Genomic DNA, 22854 nt, shown 5'->3' with positions numbered 1-22854 from the left:
TGTGTAATACTTGACTTCTCCTGGGATGGCAATGAAGGGAAATCAAACAGTTGATAACAGGTTCTTCCAAAAGTGACAGCAAAGTATATGTTGTGTTTAGCTTATAATTGTACAAAGCTGACAACTTTCTTTTTAATCTTTTATATAAAATTAGAAAAATTGTCAAATTAAATAAATCCTTAGATTTACTTCAATGAATATGTAATAAATTCTTCTTATTTATGTTTAGAATTGTTTTTGTTTCTTGTAGAAATGGGAGAAGAATACTTACGATATGTCTATTTTCGTATATAGGTCAGATGCTATATATTCTGCTCTCTATGATGGAACTTCCATGAGGGAAATTTTACGGGGTCATGAATACCTTTCCCACCCTTTTGCCGTTTCCCTGTACGGCAGTGATGTTTACTGGACAGACTGGAGAACTAACACTTTGTCTAAGGCAAATAAATGGACTGGTCACAATGTAAGCGTTATACAGAAAACCAGCGCACAGCCATTTGATATACAAATTTACCATCCAAGTCGCCAGCCTCAAGGTAAGGTTATATGATATATATGTAAATGATATATTTCTTCTGTTCTGAGCTCTATATTGTTAAAAAAATGATTTTTTTTAAAAATAGGTCATAATACTAAACATCACGGAATGTAAAAGCTTTTAGCCTGCCATACACACTAGATGGCTGTTGGCTGAATAATGATTTGGCCGATTGTTCAACCAACAGCCATCTCTGCAGGTTCATGCCAAAAACAACATTTTGCTACGGAAATGCTGTATCTACCTTGCGTTATTATAATTCATTTTTAGACCCTTTGAATGTGTCATGTTTGTATTACGCATCAACTTAAATATGATTCATAATCAAAATCTTACTTTATAATACCAACTTCACCAAAGAAAAGCTTATAAAAACTTTGACTGTGCAAGCAAAGATTTATTACATTTGGTGGCGGCGCATTTTCTTTTTAATTTTTCCTCCTGCTTTCTGAAATAATCTTCTCGAGCCTAAGCTTGTGTATTTATATTCCCTGTAATTATACGTTTTTAAGCTGACATTTTTTGAAGCTAAAAATGTTGGGTTATTAAAGCAGACAGTTTGGATTATACACTTATTTTGTCTACCTGCCATTAATTCACTTTATACTTCTATTTTAGTGTCAAATACACATGATTCAACACGGAGCAACACAAACTCATTTTTAGATGCATTAACCTCTTTAGAGCTGACTCGTTTTTTACTGTTTGCCAGATAATTTGATGTCTATGGGATAGTGCATTCATTCATTAATGACACCTGCAGAATTTATTAATTGCACTAAATAATACACGCATCTGTAAATATTGCAACCACAGAATGCTTTATAACTCAATGTATTACATGTTAGTTTGTGCGATTGTGGATGTCAATGATGTATGGTAAAAAGGTGTCAACCCATACCCCTTAATGGCCAACATATACTGATCACCATTATTTCCTTTTCTGCTATCATAATGAAAAATAAAATTAATGTGAAAAGAAAACTAGGCACTCATAGATCCAATGTTAATGCATGGCATTTTTGTAGACAAAGTACAAATATTCATCATGATATTTTTGTCCAGACAAAAGCTATTCATCAAACAATCAGATTGCATAAAGAGTATAATGAAGCATAGAATATATGCAGCCATTCTTGTTCTGCCCTCAAATCTAGAATATTTTTCTTTTGCAATCCTATTGTCTGATGAAGGTCAGATGTTTGGATAAAAACATAACAAACAATATCTGTGGACTGCCAAATAAAATCACAAAATAGCACCAAAGCTGCAACCCATAAATACTAGCAAAGGAGTAAGCAATGGTGACCACATATTTTTGTGGGCAATTAAGGCATATGGTTTGACCCCATAGCAGTCCCCCTTTTTTAAATACCACCGACTTCCACAGTTACTCAAATTTTTATGAAATATTTCAGGTATGAGGCATTCTTTTATAAATATATGCATTTTATTTATATAGTGCATTAGTTTCCAAAATTTTCAGGTAGCAAACACTCAAATCAGTTCCAAACTACACTAAGTGACCCTAAACTAATATCTAAATACATATTCAGACTGCAGCAATCATATAATCTAAAATGTCATCATGGCTCTGGAGACTGCATGTCATAGTTATAGGCTTACTAGGATACATGCAAAAGATGGACCTTAAAGCAAATAGATGCCACTTAAAGCAGCAATCTTATGAAGGTTTTTTTTTAATAAATCTATGTATATGTGCATGTACTGTAGAGTGACATATTTTCCGATATCCAGCACAGTTCTTCTCCTCTTCTCAGTGACGTCACTGCTTTTCAGACTGTCCGGCTTACTCTAGGATCTAAACGTGAGCTGCAAGTTTTACAATATTAACCTGTGGACCCCAGTTTTGACGTTCTATAGACTTGCACTAAAAAAAACACATCTGGCTCATGCAGAGTGTAGCGTGACCCGGAGAGCCTGAAGAGCGGCGATGTCACTGAGAAAAGGAGCAGAACAACATTGGATACTGGAGAAAAAAGCGGCAGGTGACTTTACTTACACACACGTTATGCTAGATGCACATATATACAAATTTATTTAAAAAAAACCCATAATGGACGTGCTTCTATAATGGTCTATATACTACATATGGCCACAAGTGTCCTCCATTGCAGGAGAGTCCATGGAACTGTGGAAATCTGGCCATAAATATCTTGGTGTATGGCAGACATCACTTTGGCAGCTGGTGATTTTTTAGTAGCCAATTGGTTTGTGTTCATTCTTTCAATTATATTGTAGCTTTAAAATAATAAACTTGCATTTTAGATTTAGTAGCTCTTTACATTTCTGGTCTAGCTGTCATAACGGAATTCAGAATCTTTTCCTTCAGTGCATATTCTATTTCACATTTGCTGTATGCCCATAAACTGATTTCCTAACGCTAAAAAATAACTTTTGTGACTGAGAGCAATTTCACACTGTAGCTTAGGAAAATAGAGCAATTTAAAGCAATTGGACGTATGCACAGAATATTGCAGTGTAGATTTGGAGCTTTTGTTTGCACTGGGCTGTGTGAGATTCATATGTGACATTAGAAAATAGCAGGGCTGATATGTTGGAAGCAATTCAAGTTATATATTATATCGGTATGGTTTCATGGTTGATACATTATGTTATGTATATTTTCCGCATATTCTCCTTGAGGAAAATACTGTACTACATGTATCAATTGAAAAAAAGATGTAAAATTGGTCAATATTTTGTGTTTTGCTGATTGAAAAGTCTACTGAAAGCTCCTGTGCTCAAATGTAAAATCAGTAAGAGGGTAAGATTACCCTCAGGTTTAATGTGCCGTTTAAGACAATTGTCTTGTTATGTCTCAGAGGGTTCTTTGGAGAAACTCAGGCACCAATAACCAGCAACTGATACCTGTGCACCAATGGTGGTAATGGAAGGTCTTGCAAATGCTGATCCCTCCTTTTTTTTCCAGAATTTTAAGTCTTCGATTCATTAACCCTGCTGTTGTCTTTGGTCAAAAATGACCGATTTTGAACTTTAATATTTTTTAAAATATTCAAGATGCGGTTCTGAAACTTGTGGTTGATTCTCTTATCCTCATTTGAGGGGTTCTTACTATGCGTATTGTTATATATATTTTTTATATTTACTTTTTGCTCCACAATTTTATATACACTTGTACTCTTCGGTCAAAAATGACCGATAGCCTTTTATAGTGATCTCCAGCCATTTTATGAGTAAAATAAAGGAGCTATAATCTCATTTTGGACTATATATTACATCTACTACTATTTATCAATTTATTTAGGTCCTTTTGATTTATGCAGGTTTACAGATACATATTTTCTCATTACAATATATAAACCTGTCACCAGGTTTGGCCGATACAAATTACAGCCACGGCCTTTCAGGGCTTATCTACTGCATTCTATAATGGCCAGGGCACACCACTAGAGGGCGCTTACTGCATACTGATCATTTATAGAGCTAAATAAGTAATCTGTATACAGTAATCTCCTAAGCTCCCCCTAGTGGTGGTTATCGGCAGTCAGAATGTTGCCATAAAAGTTTATGGCCAGGATACGGAATCTAGTATTTTAATTCAAAGCTTCATATAACAAAAACATAATTTTGGTTTCTAAATAAATATCGTGGGATAAGCCAAGAAAATTTAACTTCACATCACTATTAGCATCTATGTGCCTGTTTGGTTCGAGATAAACTTTGCACCTAAATTCTGGAATTTATATTATGAGTGTTGTGGGCGGCTATATAAATGTATATTTCATGCTTTGTCATGCATTATTTATGATACAGTTTTGAAATAATTTGTGTCATTAATATATAATACATAGTCATTTCATGAGCTATTATATATCACATCAATAGGGATAAAGCAATAAGGCCACTAGGTGTACTGTTCTTCAAATCTACGAATATCAATGGTGAATCGAAAACTTTGGAATTGTCCAATGAATATCTAAATTTATTGTACGGGAGGGTTAATTTTGAAAATAATTTTGCCTTTTTCTTTTCACTTTTTTAAGTCTGTGCTAAAAGACCTGTATTATGTATCATCTTATTATTACGCAGAGGTCTACTCTATGGCTTTTGTAATATTATCCCCAGTTGAGTGATTGTATCTTGTAATTACTCTTGGCTCTAATGTTCATTTCATATACAAAAGGAAAATACATTGTGGCTTTGTAGAAAATCCTCACTAGTAAGCGATATTTAATAATTAAACTCCCATTTATTGACAATAAAAATAACATTTATATCCTGCTAAAATACCGTCCAGAATTCTGTCTGGAGAACACAACCCAAAGGAAGATGAAATACAGAAATAAAACCACAGTCTCCTCGGTCAGGGTTGAGTTACAAGGTCTCCATAGATCTATTTTTCTGTGGCACTTTCTGGAAATAAAACCTCTAAATTCTTTGACGGTGAGGTATATTGCGAGGGCAAAGAAGCAGATGTAAAATTTTAACAAGACTTTTCTTAATCTGAATGGGCTTTTTGCTTTGCATTTCATATCGAGAAGTTAGTGTTTGGAGTTTATGCATGGAGAACTTTGTAGCTCATGAATAGGCAGAAGTTAAAAAGGAGCATTTAGCTATGTTGACCTTCACCGCATGGTTTATTGTTGCATAGCAAATAATGATAAGTAAGGTCATGGTGGCACAGCAAGTGGTAGAAGACTCTGCCAAGAGTAAACTTGCATCTTTCTTCTTACTTCCATATTTTGGAAGAGTCTGCACATTTAGGAAAAACTTCCCAACAGATGATGTCTAGATAGATGATAAATAGATGGAGATAAAGATAGATGGATGGGTGGATGGATAGATATAAGATAGCTAGCTAGCTAGATAGCTAGATAGATAGACAGATAGATAGAATTTAGAGTTAAAGGGTTTGTCCACAGGTAGGACAATCCCTTCTTAACCTTCGTCCGGCTGAGTAGGTACAATTGTAACTATTCCGTTTTAAAATTGCAATAACTTTTTTTTTTCGAAAAGCCGTAGAGGGCTGAAATTTCGTGACATCTCTGCAGTTTTGGTCCAGAATATATTGGCCAAATTTCAATAAAATATATATGAAGGTACAATTGTACCTCTGCAGCCTGTTAACGTTGTAATATTATGCAGCCTGACAAAGGGTTAAACTAAATGTTCGGCTCCGATAAAATAATAAAGCCTATACTCACTGGTGAAGACACTCACGGTCATGGGGCTCTGATGCGGTGGAATGACATATGATGCCCGTCGCCCTATCAGCGTCACTGTCTCCGCCTTCGGACAAGCTGCACTTGAAGACGAAGTCCGGCTGCAGCTGATCCAGGACTTCCTCTTCATGTTCAGTTTGTCCGAAGGTGGAGACAGTGATGCTAGCACCGATTGGGTGTCGGTGTCAAGTTTCACAAGACCGCATCAAGGACTGTGGCCAAGCGACTGCATTACAAGACTAAGCGGAATGGACCAAATCACTGAAAACTTTCTCCCATCTGTTTCTTCCCAGGAGTCTATTCTGATTAGTAGATCCCCATAATGTCAAATATGAATCACACCACAGTGTAATAATGTCTTTATGTCTTGGAGCCTACTAATCATGATCATAATATGATGTTATGCATTAGTGCAATCACTTGACTTTTTGATTAAGAGCTGATCTTGAGTAAGGTACTTTTTTCAGTTTTCTCTAGATATGTCACTTTTTTTGGCAAATGTATTGTTTTTATTGACTTGGATTTTCCAGTTCTGCCAGTTGTGAGCTCAATTCTTCTAGCATGTCTTTCTCATTTAATGTCTGTGTAGACGAATTTTGGATGATTTGTATATTCCCAGAAGAATATCCCTAAGCAATGTTCCATAAAGTAATCCGATTAAGGAAAAGTTAAGCTCTTGCGGGAGACTTTTCATTGCTCGAATTTTAGGGAAAACTCCAACGTACACAAGCTTCCCAAAACTTGATCATTCAGATAGCGGGACGGGAAATTAGCTTTTCATAAAATTTAGGCTGGGAAAAGCTATAGAATATTTGTATAAATATTTAACTTTTCATTTATTATGTAGGATATAATAGTGAGTAAATCGGAAAATGTTGCAGAAAAGTTAAAGCTTCATTTTAGATATATACAGTATATAGAAGTTTTCTATAAATAATGGATTTAAGACCTTGTCCAACGAAAATGTTCTTATTAATTGTGCGGCAAATGTAGTTTTGTTGCCTCTAATTCCATGAAGCTTTCTATATCAAGCATGTAAAACGAAGCCTGGGATTGCTATAGGGCCTGAAAGTAATGGCAAGTAATCTCATTACTGGCTTCAATAGATACAGCCCCATAGAGAATCTGTAGACATTGCAAATGCTTCTGAAAAGAACATGGACCCAGCTAGGTATTCTCAGATTTATTAACTCACATTAATTGAGGAGAAAGATTTATTATGTTATAGTAGAAGTTTTATGATTACATAAAATCATTAAACATCTGCAAAAATTACTTATGTGACATCTACTATAATGGTTCAGATGAAGATAAATGTACAGGAGTTTTCCAGAACTGCACCAGTAAAGTGAAACGTCTTTGTGATGACCACCTAAAATTTCACTGAAACGTGGTTGTGCTCAATTGGTCTTCTCAAAGGAGATTGATGAGATGCATTATTTGTGAGAAGTGGTCTTTTCTAGAAGATTTGCTTATGTCATTGTCTCTGTTAGGATCACCTGGTGAGGTGGATCCTTCAAGCCCTAGGTCAGGGTGGACAAACAGACCAATGGATGTTTGTGCAGCAGGCAGGTGAAGCACACATGAGACAGGCAGCAGAAGAACTGAAGACTGCAGGTGGACAAGAGATTGGTAACAGCTAGCTGAGGTACTGGGACTCACAAGCAGAGAGAAGACATCCTGCAGACCGCTGCCATGTAGCAGAAATACTGCAGACAGGTAGAAGAGGTCCTGGAGACCACAGACAGGTAGCAGAGGTACTGGAAGCCACAGGAACACTAAATTCTTAATATCACAACACAGGTTTGTGTCTTGGTGAGCCTTATATAGGCCCAGGTGGATGATCACATGTGATCACTCTAGACCATCTGTAAAGAAGAAGAACAACAGAATTTATCAGACCACGGTGGGGGGGCGAGAGAAGCAAGGCCCAGTTCCAGGACAGGCGCATAAAAGTCTCCTACAGAAGAACATATGCTAGATCTTTTTATACATCCTATCCACAGATATCCAGCTTCTATGAAGTTACAACTTCCAGCACGCTTTTACAACCTGTAACACTCAAGGCATGCTTAGAGTTGCAAAACACTACGCCGTAAGAACTTATATGTTGACTTTCAAGACTTTGTGATTTCCTCAAAACTTCAAGCCATAAATTGAAGAAAAGCATAAACAGGACTTTTATCTTGGCTTTCAAGACATTGTGATTTCCGCAACGTTGTACAGCCATAGATTAAACAAGACCATAAGGAACTCATATGATTAACTCAAAAAAACGCATAAGCATAGGCATCTACTATTAGGACTGGCGGAACGCACTAAGTTTAAGATGAAATAATATTAGGTGCGTTCGCAGTCCGGAGTCCACCGTGCAGGTGAAAACCTGCTGCTAGTAAATGGCAGCGCTATATGGCAGCGGAAGCGAACCCTGTTAATCACAGGATCGCAATACCGCACTAAAGAGCGCAAGCTAAGAGTCAAATATTTTTTAGAGCACCGAAGTGCGAACTGTGCCATACTGGCAGACACCACCAAGCACCCATACGTGGGTTAGGAAGCACACTACTGGCGCGTGGCGCCGCACTGGTGGTCACAGCAATGGACGCTGATTTGTGTGTATCACGTTGTGAGGATAGTCGGGCACTAGATAGCAGCCATACACCTTACACGAACAGTCATTCAATAGGGTGGGTTATTTAAAGGACGACTTGCACTCATCAACATACACACGTATACAATAGTACACTAGCGCGTGGCCGTGCGGTCATGCGAAGCTTATATAGCTGCAGCACGTACAGGACCTTCCAAAAAAGGACCAATGGGAACCACAGCAACATCTGAGCATGTGACCCTTGATCTCCAATGGAAGATCTCACCCTGGGCATGCTCAGAGGGGAAAAAGCAGGACTTAGTCCCAAAAACGTCTGCTCGCCGCTGCCCAGCACTGGTTGTAATGGGAAAAGCTGGAGAAGCAACAGCAAGCCTAAGCACAGAGTGAGACTGAGCTAGACGCAAGGACCCACGTCTCCGCTGAGCAGGTTCCACTGCAGCAGGAGAAGAATGGGAGACCGCAGCAGAAACGGCCCAAGATTCCCCCTGTGCAAAAGCGGGAACTCGACCCCTAACATCTACAGACATTTTTTTTATTATTCAGGTTCATATGGTCAATTTGTAATCAAAGTATAATTCAATGACTTAACTTGTGCAGTTGGAAATCACTCTTAATCATGTTTCTACAGAAGTGATACAGAAAGACTAGGCTCATAAGTGGCAATTTGATTGGACTTCTTTAAGACTTAAAGAGTTATTCCCACTGGGAAGCCAAGGGATAGGTGACTATTGTTGATCACTAGGTGTCCAGCCTACTGGGATCCCTGCAGATCCCAAGAATAGGTTATCAAATGACCAGATGGAATGGGTCATTGGTCACACTCCTCTCATTTTCTATCTCTGGCAGTCTCATAGATAATAAATGGTGGCATGCATTTGAAGTCATGACTTCATTTTAACAAGGCATTTCAGAATCTCTAGTGATCTGCAACTCCATGGACCATATTTACCCATTTCGATACCCTAAGCTAAAGCACATAATTCTGCGCCCTCTTCTCCCTCCTCCAAAAAGTTGATTAGAAAAGTTGATTATTCGAAAGTTGTCATGCCTGCTTAAACGAATTTCACCATCACGTGTCTCAGAGTGATGTTTCCTGAGAATCTTAACGCTTTTGATCATGCTCATATAATTTTCAGAAATTTTAAGAACTTTTTCCTCATATAAATCAAACTGTCTTCGCAGTTCTATCACGATCTTTTCTAGTGATTGGAGAACTTCGGCAACTTCCAAAACATCAGTTTCCTCATTTTGTACATGCTTGTTCACTAGGTGTAATCTGAGCAGCACCGTTCCCCAAAACTGTGCTATCAACATTGTCCCAAGCCTTCGCAGCTTGATGAGTACACCTCCAGCTTCTGCTAGAGTTCCTGATTTTTGGGTTTCATCACTTTCAAGGTATTTTGCAGCATTGATGATGATAGTAGAAAGATAGTAGTCAAACGATATGAGTGTAATGATTCACTTGGAATCACTAGTGTAACAACAATCTGGAATTTTCTTTTAACAATAGGTTTATGCTGAGTGTGTGAGCGAGAAATAGGAAATGCTTTTTGCCTGTGACTGAGCAAGACAGGGCAAGCTGTAGAGATGGGCAACGTAAATGTACCACTCAATTTATTCATGTAAATTAAAACAAACAACAGAATTTTATATGGCCCTTTCAATATGATATTGAAAAATTTGTAAATATCAGGCTGTTATTTCTACTGGATATACGCCTCCCTGACTGCAGTGCCCAAGGCCGTGGCCTTGGTTGGCCTTACGGGAAATCCACCACTGACAACTCCTTTATCAGGTATCTAGATGATAATTTTCCCAGTTGAGAATAACCCTTAACCTGAATGAAAATAATTATAGGATTAGTATAGAAAAAATTAATTGTCTATTCAGTAAACATTGCATGTCACTAATGATATAGCTAAAAGTAACGTTATAGGAGATGCTACATACCATGGTAAGGATTTGTTAAATGTGATCTTTTAATGATGCTCGCTGATTAAGCTCCAGTTCCTATTACATTGACAGCTCACGTTTTTGTATATTTAATGCAGTAATTTGCAAGTTCCCTAAGAATTCCTCCTCGGGAGCCGTCTTTTTTTAGAATGGGATAATGTGATGTTTTGAAAACAAATATAAACACATAGAGACAGGAATAGCAGAAATTACCATCATTCCGAGATTAGAATTTTAAGGAAATTGCCGTAACCACAATAAAGTAAACTGTAGGTTGCAAAAGGCTCAATGGTCCCAACGCATCGAAAAATAGTGAATCTAAATTGACAAGCGTTCAACAACAACATGGCCACCCAGCGTCCAATATCATTATACCTGCTGGTCCAATAAATTATAAAGTGGCTTCACATGGACAAATAGTAATTATGTTTTCTACCTATGATTCTGAATCTGAAGAACATATTGATCTGTTATAATAGTAGAGAATGTAGAAAAACGTTTATTGTATCTGTACCATCCAAAGCAACAAATATTTTTTTTCAACCAAATGTGTATATATTAAAATAAAATTTTCATCAAGTGAATAATAAATATGCAAAATGAAAATATTGAGATGAAATCGAGTCCAGTTTGACCCTGTTCAGATCCATGATGTTTTCCATGCGGGAAAGGATCGTTAAAGCTGGTGTTAGTAATAGCGGTCACTTACTTTTCTTATTCATCTTAGCAATGTTCACCGAATGCATTAGTAATCTGGGAGTAATGAAATGCTTGAGAGAAAGTTCCCTTCATGCTAAAAGGGAACCGGCCACCAGGTTTTCCCCATATAAAGTACAGCCACCGCCGTTAAGGCATCTTTTACGGCATGCTAAAAAAGGTCTCAATCCGGTCTGCAGAGCCCAAAAAAGATATTTTATTATACCCACGGTTTGCGCAGTCAAGTCTGATGGACATCTCTGGTCTTGATCCGGTATCTCCTCTCTTCTTTTGTTCGCCGTCCCACTTCTGCGCTCATGTGGATGATGCACCCAACATCATCCACACACTTCCCTCAATCACGCTCCTGCACAAGATACTCCTCTCTGTCCTGCCAAGGGTAGAGCAAAGTACTGTAGTGCTCATGCGCAGGCTTTACTTACTGGCCATGGTTGCTGTTTAGCCTTACCTGGCGCATTTCCATTACAGTACTCGGCAGGGCATATAGGAGTCCACTTGCACAGGAGTGTGATTGGGGAGCACTGGATGGATGATGTAGGACACGTCATCTACACAAAGCAGGAAAAGAGGACGGAAATCGAAGAAAGAGATGAGGTGCCGGATCAAGAACAGAGAGGCCCATCTGACCGAATGCGCCATTTGTGAATATAATTAAAAAGTCTTTTAGGTATCTTCAGAATAGATTGGGGACCTTTTTTACAATATTCTAGTATGCTGTAAGAGGCCTTAATGGTAGTAGCCATACTTTATATGGGGAAAAACCCGATGACAGGTTGCCTTTAAAGGTGCTGTCTTCTTTCCATGTCATTCATTTGGGGGCTACCATATGTTAGGGTTGGCGGAACGCACCAAATATATTGTTTATTAAATGGAATTGGTGCGTTCGCAACCCAGGATCCACCGTGCAGGAAAGTACCTGCTGCTAAATAATGGCGGCTCTATATGGCGGTATATACTAACTCTGTTAGCTTCACAGAGTAACCGCGAGAGGCAGGCTCTGTGCCCTGTTAGACTTTCACAGAGGCACAGGCCAACTACCCAGATGTGAGCAGTGAGTGGTCATGCATGCATACACAATCTCCTCGCCGGAGGAGCCAGCATTCTAGGGGCTTATTTCAGCCGGGTGCCTGAACACACTTATACACAATCTCCTCGCCGGAGGTGCCAGCATTCTAGGGGCTTATTTCAGCCGGGTCCCTGAACACACACAAACGCATGACCACATTGGCGCAAAGCATATGACAAAAGATGATACTAGCGCATGGCCGTGCGGTCATGCGCAGTTTATATAGTTACAGCACAGGAAGCTGCTACCAAAGTTTTGCCCTTTCAGGACCTTCCTGGAGGACCAATGGGATGCGCTGCGGTACCTGAACATGTGACCGAACATGTGACCCTCAACCTCCAATGGGAGACCTTGCCCTGGGCATGCTCAGTGTGTGTAAATAAGGACTTAGTCCCAGAGAGGCCTGCTCGCCGCAGATCAGTGCAGGGTACCATAGGAAAGCCAGAAAAGGCAGTAGTGACCCTATGCACCGAATCAGCCCCAGCAAGACGCTGGGAGCGACGTCTCCGCTGAGCAGACCCCACTGCGGCCGATGCTGAATGGGAGACCGCAGCAGACACGGATCGAGATTCCCCCTGTGCAGCAGAGGAAACTCGACTCCTAACACCATATATCAAAATGATTGTGATCACTTGAATTGTGCCACATGATTTTCACATACATGGATGTTATGAGACGGCCCATTTAAATGAATACAAATGCTGTTATCTATTATAGGGGTTATCCAGCCTTTTTAAATTGATAGGTTATCTATAGAGTAGGCTATCAATGATAGATCGGTGGAGATCCATGTTTCGGCATCCCTTCCTGTCATTTCGTTGAAGAGGCTGCAGCGTATTGAAGTTAATAGCACAATGCTGCAACACTTTGCTTCTCCGATGTGAAAAGTGCAGAACAAGCAAGTACGAACTGGCCTACAAGCTGCTGTAAACATTTAATAGCCTGCATCATTCATGTGAGCACCGCAGCCTTTTCAAATAGCTAGCAAGAGGGGGTGCCCATTGTTGGATCCTATTAATCTAATATTGGTTGTCTAATACAGATGTGCAAATAAATTCGAGTGGAATTGAATTTTACTTGAGCAGTATAGAAAATCCGATTAACCCCAAATTAAGTTTTTTTTCTAATTCGCTTCTGTGCAGATCCAGAAAAATGGCGGCTGTTGGCTACTATTTACCTGAACCATAAAGGGTCATCAAAAGGTTAAAAAAATCTTTACACTTACCTCACCACTCACCTCTCCACCCCTACCGCAACGCAAAGCCACCCATCTGGTCCTTTTCGCATTATCTGATTGCTGCTGCTCATGCTGCAATCCCTGGGCGTTTCACGCTAGGCTGGGAGCATGCACAGAACCCACCAGGGCTACATGATATCTGGAAGTCCCAGGCTTGAGTTGCCAGGGATGGTTCTGCACATGCTTCAGTGCCCCATGAAATCTATAAGTCCCAAGTGTGAAAGGACAGGGGATTCCAGCATGAGCAACGGGGGAACAGTAGATGCATCAATGACCGGACAGTTGACGTCGAGAAGCGGAGAGAACGGAGAGATGTACATTGATTATAAAGATTTTTAAAACTTTTCTATATATTACGTTTATTTTGCTCTGTAGTGACCTCAGGACATTAAATTTGGAAGGAATAATTTCTCTGGAAATCAAATTTCCTTGGGAAAAAAAGTGCAAACTCTCTATTCCATAGAATATTCCATCTCCATTGCCTGCCCCAGGGCTAAGCCATCAATTGGAAAAGGCTGTAGAACTTTTTTTAAAACATACAAGGGGAAAAAAAAGACATTTAATAAGGTCTGTTTTTTAAAAAAAATAACTATTTAAAGGAATGTTTAATCAGAAACTGTTTATTTTGTTCTTATGTTAATCTATTGTTATTCTAGTGCTTGTGTTTGTCATTGGCAGTATCAATATTAAAGCGGAAACTTGAAATACTGCAGTTCTCACTTTCTTTGCTAAGACAGGCTGACATTTGTTGTTTTGGAGACATTACTTTTTTAGCTTGTGCTGCAATCTTATCATCAGAGAGTAGAATTACAATGTAAGATAACGCCACTATCATAAATATGAAATAAAATAGGTTCCCACCACTGACATTAACTGATGGGAGTAAGTCAGATGCTCCTCCCTCTCTGCACAGGGATCTCTGCACATTACACTGAGCAGGTCCACAACATTCTCTGAAATATATTTCATTTTCTTACATAATCTTCTATCACTACATTAATAATATAAAGAAATTACGACCAATTTGGTCTATTAAAAAAATGAAACTGGAAAACCCCTTTAACAAAGCATAGTGACTCATGGATGTTTCAGAAGGAATAATTTTGTCAAGATTTCCTGGGTGGATGCCGTTTACATTATCAATGCTGCTAGAATCTGTAAAATTATATTTTCTTATAATATAAACACAAAATAAAATGCATTGTTGCCTCCATTTCTGGAGGATGAAGAATAATCTATGAATTTGTATGATGTAAAAAAGTTAAATATTTGTTTGGCCTTGTGTTGGCAATATTGGTGAATAAAGGAGAATTAATAAAAGTGAAATAAATGGCATAAACTGGATTTTTTGTTTGTCTTTTCAGCTCCCAATCCCTGTGCAGTTGGTAACGGGAGGGGTCCATGTTCCCATTTGTGCTTGATAAATTTTAACAGAACCGCCGCTTGTGCCTGTCCTCATCTGATGAAATTATCGCCTGATAAAAGGACCTGTCGGGGTAAGAAATTTTTTATTTGAAAATTAAACAAGGTGAAAACTTGTGTTTTTGGTTATTTGAAGGTTACATCAGCTCTTTTATTATCATTGCTTTGTCACTTTTGTCCTCACTTTACCCAAATGTTACATTTTGATCAAACATTCCTAATATTCAACATAACCACATTATATGATTAGAAAAAAAGTTCTCTACAGTATATACTGACCTGATGCAGGAATTCATTTTTCTATGTAAAAAATTAGGCAAAAATTGATGCATGCCACCATTTAAACATGGAGGCAAATACAATGGCACAAGCTAAAGCTCATGCGCCTCAATGCAAAATCTTCAACAGGGCCCCCAACTATCATGGATCTTTCATAGTATTGGCCATTATTGGGTCAAAGGGACTTTGGAATCCAGAGCCTGGACGCGACTACAGTTCTTCCATTCACTATGGTGGAGTATGTGTAGCGTATTAGGCATTTAAAGGCAGCAAGCATTTAAGATATGGGGTCCTGGGAGTGCACCTTTGTGGGTGCCCATCAGCCCACAAGAGTACTGATCTATTGCTAAGGTCTGCTGAAGACCCCCATGAGTGCCCTGTTGGCGCTCCTCTGATACCTAGCCATAGGCACAGCCACATTGGAGACAGGTATTTTATTTACAAACTGCAATAAATAGTTACATTGAAAGATATAGGAAAAATGATTGGACAATCCCAAGTTCCAGTCCCCTAAGGGGACGAAAAATAGCAAAAAGTAAAAAAAAAGTTTTTTAAATGTAAAAAGTACGTGAAATTCAAACTACTATCCTTTCCCCTATTAGATAGTTTTTTTTAATAAAAATGTAAACTTATTAACTTGTTTGATATTGCCGCATTTAAAAAAAATCCAATTCATCAAAATATTAAATCATTTAACTCACATGGCAAAAAACGTAAAGTAGAAAAAAAAAATCAAAGTTGCCATTTCGGTGAAAAGTGCAGTAAAAAAAAAACAACAGTATCAATACAAATAACAGAGTGCCACATAAAAGACAAGCCTTCACAAAGGTCTATGACTAGAAAAATAGGGAAAAAAAATATTGACTTCAGAAAATGGTTACACAAATTATTATTTTTTAAAATTTAATTTTCTTACCACTAAAATAAATAAAGCTGGATACAAGTTGGTTATCACACTGACCTGTGGAACCATGCTAAAGTCATGTTTACCACGCAATGGATGCCAAGAAAAAAAAATCGAAATAACAAAAGTGGATTGGCAATTTTTTTTTTGCCATTTCATCACACTTGTAAGTTATTTTCATGTTTTCCAGTCCCTTATACGACAAAATTAATGGTTTAATTCAAATCTACAACAGATCTCACGAAATCCAAGCTCTCGTATGACAAAGTCGAAGGAAAAATTAAAGTTCTGATTCTGAAAAAGGGAGAAAAATTCAGAGATGCAAAAAATAAATATTGGCTGCAATCGGAGAATGTTTAAAAAAGTAGCAAATAATCAATTTCACTGTTCCCCCTATGGCTCCTTCTTTAATTGCTTACCCAGTCCTTACCGGTCTTTAATAGTGAGGTCAACTGCTTGGGTGTTTGGTACCCAAATTGAGCACATCGGAGTGCTCGGGTGCTCGCCTCGAGAACCGAGTATAATGTAAGTCAATGATGCAGTCAAACATTTTTCCGAGAGACCCGTACTCGACGAGATAGAGAGAGAGAGAGAGAGAAGAGAGAGAGAAAGAGGAGAGAGAGACACCAAGAGAGAGACTGGCTGCCGGAGGTGTACCTCGACCCCAAGCAGGGAAATTCTTGGCTTCAGTGCTGCGTGATTACAGGGAGCCGAAGACTGCGATACTCGCCACTGCTCGATACTCGATCAAGCATCAATTCTCAATTGAGTATCGAGCAGTGGCGAGCATGCTTACCTTCTTGGTCCCATCTTGAAGCATACTCCCATACTCATTCAGCCAATCATTGGCTAACGCAGGTCACCGTGAGGTGGGAACAGTAGAGATTGTTTAGTGTATTGTATTTTCTTATGTTTTTTTAAGCCCTTTATTAAAAAAAAAATAATAATAATTCTGGACACCCCATCGCCCCATTTAAAACACAATTTATAGGTTTACCACGACAATGTTTTACTGTTACAGTAAATTCCTCTAAAATAAAGAAAAATACATTCATCATTTCTCCAGCACTTTTGTCAGCCGAGAGTCAATGGAACGGGAAAGCCTAACATCATTAGTTTGTGTCAATCAGGTTGCAGAGAGTAGGTCCCAAGGTTGCATTCTCTGCAGATGTCGCTGACCTTATCTCTGCTATGCTAATAATGCTTTATAATGCCCGGTGTACTGGCTTTACAATGACAGTGATAAAACTACGGCTTCTGCTTCAATTCATCTCACTATTCTTGAAAAAAAAGTTGTATATTTATTGACTGTCATTGTGAAACACTGGATGGAATTTGTAGCCTGTTTGTACAGAGTAAGGTCAAACAGCAAAAGTTTCATTTATTAAAGTAAATTTGATTAAAAATCAAGAATTAGAAAATTAAGACTCGCATTACTTTTACTAAGGTATTGTGCTATATATTTTTTTGCAGAAAATGTTTTAAAAGAGTATTAAAATAAGTACATGTATTAAGCTTTAAGGGATATTCTAACCATGACGTAATATCGTGATACACTGTATCACTAAGAAACGCAAGGATGGTATTAGACTATGTTGGTTTAAGGTTTTGGTAAAGCTGCATCTATTTTTGGTGATCGAAACACATCTTAGAGGTGAAGACGCTTAAAGGATCGCTCCTATTTCCGGTGCTTTCTGGTGGTTTGTAAGCCCCATCATTTGTTATACTGTAGCATTTTCTGGTTGTTTCCGGAAGTTGACTTTTTTTACACCACTGTTTTTGGTTACCGTATGTACTCGAGTATCAGCCGACCCGAGTATAAGCCGAGACCCCTAATTTTGCCACAAAAAAATGGGAAAACGTAATGACTCGAGTATAAGCCTAGGGTGGGAAATGCAGCAGCTACCGGTAAATTTCAAAAATAAAAATAGATACCAATAGAAGTAAAATTAATTGAAACATCAGTAGGTTAAGTGTTTTTAAATATCCATATTGAATCAGGAGCCCCATATAATGCTCCATACAAAATACACCCCATATAATGCTCCATAAAGTTTAGGCCCCATAAGATGCTTTATAATAAAATATGCCCCATATAATGCTGCACAAAGGTTGATTATGGCCCCATAAGATGCTCAATAGAAACATTTGCCCCATATAATGCTGCATAAAGGTTGATTATGGCCCCATAAGATGCTCCATAGAAACATTTGCCCCATATAATGCTGAATAAAGGTTAATTATGGCCCCATAAGATGCTCCATAGAAAATGTGCCTCATATAATGCTGCATAAAGGTTGATTATGGCCCCATAAGATTCTCCATAGAAAATGTGCCCCATATAATGCTGCACAAAGGTTGATTATGGCCCCATAAGATGCTCCATGTAATATTATGCCCCATATGCTGCTGCTGTGATTAAAAGAAATGACATACTCATCTCTTGTCCTGAGCAGGTGGGGACATCGGCACTTGCGATATTCACCGGTCCCCGTTCCACCACCACTGTGTCTTCCGTCTCTCTGAAATGACTGTTCAGGCAGAGGGCAGAGCGCACACGAAACACGTCATTGCACCCTCTGAACTGAACGTCACAGCCAGAGGGCATGGGAGACACAGCTCTGCAGTGGAACGGGGACAGGTGAATATCGCATGGCTCACCCTGCCCCGTTATACTCACCCTCCCGGCCCAGTCCCTGGCAGCTTCTCCGATGCCATGGTCTCTGGCACCGGCAGCTTGTTCATGCGTTCAGCAGTCACTGGTACCTCTCATTAAAGTAATGAACATGCTCTTCACTCCTATGGGAGTGGAGTTGCGTCCATGTTCATTACTTTAATGAGCGGTACCATGTGACCGCTGAACACAGGAACAAACTGCCGTCACCAGAGACCATCGGAGAAGTAGGGACATGCAGAGATGTGCCGGGAGCAGGTGAGTATGATGTGACAGCTGCCGCTCCCCCTCCCCGTTGACCCCCTGGGACAATAACTCGAGTATGAGCTGAGAGGGGCACTTTTAGCCTAAAAAAATGGGCTGAAAATCTCAAGCTGAGAGGGGTACTTTTAGCCTAAAAAATGGGCTAAAAATCTCGGCTTATACTCGAGTATATATGGTAATATTTGTTAATGCTCACAAAAGTGAAGCCACGCGGTGAGAAAAAAAACTGTTTATTCTTGCAACACGTTTCGGAGTAGAATTTACTCTTTCTCCAGGCAGCATACTTTTCTCCGAAACGCATTGCAAGAATAAACAGTTTTTTATCCTCACTGCCTACAATCACTTTTCGCATCGTCAATGCTTTAGATCCACCGCCCCTCTATTTCCCTTCATTTACAATATCCTCCACTCATCGGGTGTGAGTTCAACAGCTGGAGCAGCAGTCATATACTAGAATAAAGTTCCCTTTTCCACCGAATTGAGCCACTCACTACCCGCCCAGGTGAGTGACCAGTCCTCCCGTTTATCCTCACCTACAGGTAGCGGTATCACACAGGCGCGCCTCTTTTTTCCTCTCCCCAGCTAATGAATTGTTATGTCAGTTTGTTTAAATGCTTAGCCTCTTTGAGAGCTTGAAACTTTTAAAAGACACCCAAAAGTCTGAATGTATGAAAATCCACTGATTTTGCAATGGAAACAGATAGGGCAATTCTTTTGAGCATTTTTGAGTTTTTCCGTCGTTTTTTCAAAGTGGAGCCACTCAAAATATGCCAAAAGAATATACTGTGTAAAATTAGCTGTTATTCACAAAAGTTTTAGAAATGTTGTGAAACATCCAATATGTAAATGGAATCTGTCCATTTAGCTGTTATCTAAAAGCAGCATAAAGTAGTGGGCGAGAGCTTGATTCCAGCGATGTGTCACTTACTGGACTGCTTAGTCTGGACTGCTTGGTGCAGTTTTGATACAGTCCCTGTTTCCTCTAATATAGCAGTGTTTAGAAAGCTGAGCTGTGTATAGTTCTGCTCTCCGAACCGATTGGCAGCTTCCTTTGTACACTGTCACTTATCTGCCAATCAGTGGTAGGGGGTGGAGTTACACAGATCAGCTAGACTGGTCTGCATGTGAGTCCTAGTCCTGTAGCGATAATCTCTTGCTGATAAAACACTGGTTGTGTTGGAATTACAGCACACAGACTAGTAAGTGACACATCTCTGGAATCTTGGGTCAGGTTCTGGACTTGCAACTTTTTAGAGATGTGCTACATTTATAAACATTGTGCAAAGCTTTGATACATTTGGTGCAAATAATGGCAACACAGTTACGCGGAAAACAACCTTCAGCAATTTCTCTAATGCCACATTTTCTCCTAATTTGCCAACTTTGTTGATGGCTGTTGTCACTTTCCTTTTACTCTATTCACGCTGATTGGATAACTTTTTTTTTCGTCATTTTTCTACTTTATTTTTAAGTAACGTTAAAGTTTATTTTATTATTTATTTATTTTAGTATTTGTGTGAAGCGCAATAGAAATTAGATGAACCAGTTTGGCTTTTGCTGTTGTGTTATATTTAGAATCTAACAGGGCAGAGTTAATATTTCAGCCAGGTTTCTGCCACTCGTATTATCCATTCCTCACCGTTCATAGCTCACAGGCACAAATCCCAGGTTGTCATGCTTATTTTCCTATAGTCGCCAATTCGAAGCTTCTGCTGTTTAAGATAACTACACAAATAGCCCCATTTTTGGTGAATATTAAATGTGGTTTCCACTGATGGATACACAGCTGTTATTTGTAGACAGTATTTTTTTTTTGCTAACAGCATGTCTTATTTGATAATATTTGATCCTATAGTTTTACACTAAGCTGTTTTGTAAGACAATGTTCATTTCAATTTTAATTCCCAGCGTGAAATTTTTTATTTTAACGCACAATAAGTGGGATTTGCAAAACAATGCTTATAGAAAAAATATCCAACCTCCTTCGGTAAAGGGAGTCTGTCGGCACAAAATGACTTTACAAACCAATTACAGGCACTCGGTGCATTCTTGGTGTGGCCAAACATTTAAGTGCATCTCCACCACCCTTGACTTCATTCATTGACAGCTATGACTTTATAGAACCCAGGAAGGGCAGACAAAGATGAAAGTCAAGAAGTTAGGAAAGTGTATTTACTAGTGATGAGCAAGTGTAGTCATTGCTCGGGTTTTCCCGACCAAGCTCGGGTGACCTCCAAGTATTTATGACTGTTCGGAGATTTAGTTTTCATTTCGGCAGCTGAATGATTTACAGCTACTAGCCAGCCTGAGAACATGTGGGGGTTGCCTGGTTGTTAGGGAATCCACACATGTAATCAAGAAGGAGAGCACTTCAATTGGAAACATCCAGTAAATGGGATTGTGCATACACTGATAGGAATCTCTAGCAGGAACACAGATCATAATTCACCTTGTCATTTTATCAGCACCTAAGTTACATGCACACACATCCCCTGATGATCTCATTTGGGCCAGGTTGTGGGATGTTCTCAGCCCTTCAGAATTTTTTAAATTTATCAACTTTTGAGATATTTTTGCCTCTGAAGGTTACAGAAGTTCGATATTGCGGTCATTTTTTTTGCCAGGAATTTAGATTTCCATAGATAGAAAACATAACATGGTTTAACAATGATAAATGTAAGGTTATACACATGGGAAGAAGGAATCAATATCACCATTACACACTGAACGGGAAACCACTGGGTAAATCTGACAGGGAGAAGGACTTGGGGATCCTAGTTAACGATAAACTTACCTGGAGCGGCCAGTGCCAGGCAGCAGCTGCCAAGGCAAACAGGATCATGGGGTGCATTAAAAGAGGTCTGGATACACATGATGAGAGCATTATACTGCCTCTGTACAAATCCCTAGTTAGACCGCACATGGAGTACTGTGTCCAGTTTTGGGCACCGGTGCTCAGGAAGGATATAATGGAACTAGAGAGAGTACAAAGGAGGGCAACAAAATTAATAAAGGGGATGGGAGAACTACAATACCTAGATAGATTAGCGAAATTAGGATTATTTAGTCTAGAAAAAAGACGACTGAGGGGCGATCTAATAACCATGCATTAGTATATAAGGGGACAATACAAATATCTCGCTGAGGATCTGTTTATACCAAGGAAGGTGACAGGCACAAGGGGGCATTCTTTGCGTCTGGAGGAGAGAAGGTTTTTCCACCAACATAGAAGAGGATTCTTTACTGTTAGGGCAGTGAGAATCTGGAATTGCTTGCCTGAGGAGGTGGTGATGGCGAACTCAGTCGAGGGGTTCAAGAGAGGCCTGGATGTCTTCCTGGAGCAGAACAATATTGTATCATACAATTATTAGGTTCTGTAGAAGGACGTAGATCTGGGGATTTATTATGATGGAATATAGGCTGAACTGGATGGACAAATGTCTTTTTTCGGCCTTACTAACTATGTTACTATGTTACTATGTTACTATGTTGGTGTCATCAATCTAACCACTATTGATTTGGGCTTATAGGCAGGTGTCACATTAGTCAATAAGTTGAAAATGTACATCTCATCAATATCAGATCTATACAAACCCCAATATTCATAAAGTCCCATCGGCACTGAATTGACGGGCTGCAGATGTATGGTTTCCTCTGAGGTAACAATAGTTAGATATTAACTTCCCTTCCTAGCATGTCACTTTACATAAGGAGAAACCTTACCCCCTAGATCTAAGGTAGTTAAAAAGTCCCCCCAAAATGAACAAGAGTACAGCAAGTCACTTTTACATTGCTTTGCTTATGTACATTCTTTTTTGGCATTTTTTAGCATTTTTTTCAGGTAGGTAGATTGCACCTGAACACTACATTGTGTGCATCGTGTGGATTGTAATGGTACTGCAAACTCTCATTTATGGCCACTACACAATGTACAGAACTGTAACATTTCCAGTGCAATGTGGCCCCTTTAATAAGCTTA

At 39.1% G+C, this 22854-nt stretch overlaps 1 protein-coding gene across 1 annotated transcript in view; it reads left to right on the top strand.

The window, feature by feature from the left end:
- The window catches only part of LRP1B (LDL receptor related protein 1B), a 1659362-nt gene that overhangs the window by 1101227 nt on the left and 535281 nt on the right, over window positions 1–22854 (top strand). Inside the window, exons 27-28 of the mRNA XM_069732880.1 lie at window positions 295–539; window positions 14697–14828. Coding sequence (XP_069588981.1) covers window positions 295–539; window positions 14697–14828 — 377 coding nt within the window. The remainder of the gene's footprint in view (window positions 1–294; window positions 540–14696; window positions 14829–22854) is intronic.

This window comes from Ranitomeya imitator, chromosome 7, assembly GCF_032444005.1.
Source record: "Ranitomeya imitator isolate aRanImi1 chromosome 7, aRanImi1.pri, whole genome shotgun sequence".
Lineage (NCBI taxonomy): Eukaryota > Metazoa > Chordata > Amphibia > Anura > Dendrobatidae > Ranitomeya > Ranitomeya imitator.
The sequence above is the reverse complement of the archived record's forward strand: the minus strand, read 5'-3'. Positions and strand labels throughout refer to the sequence as shown.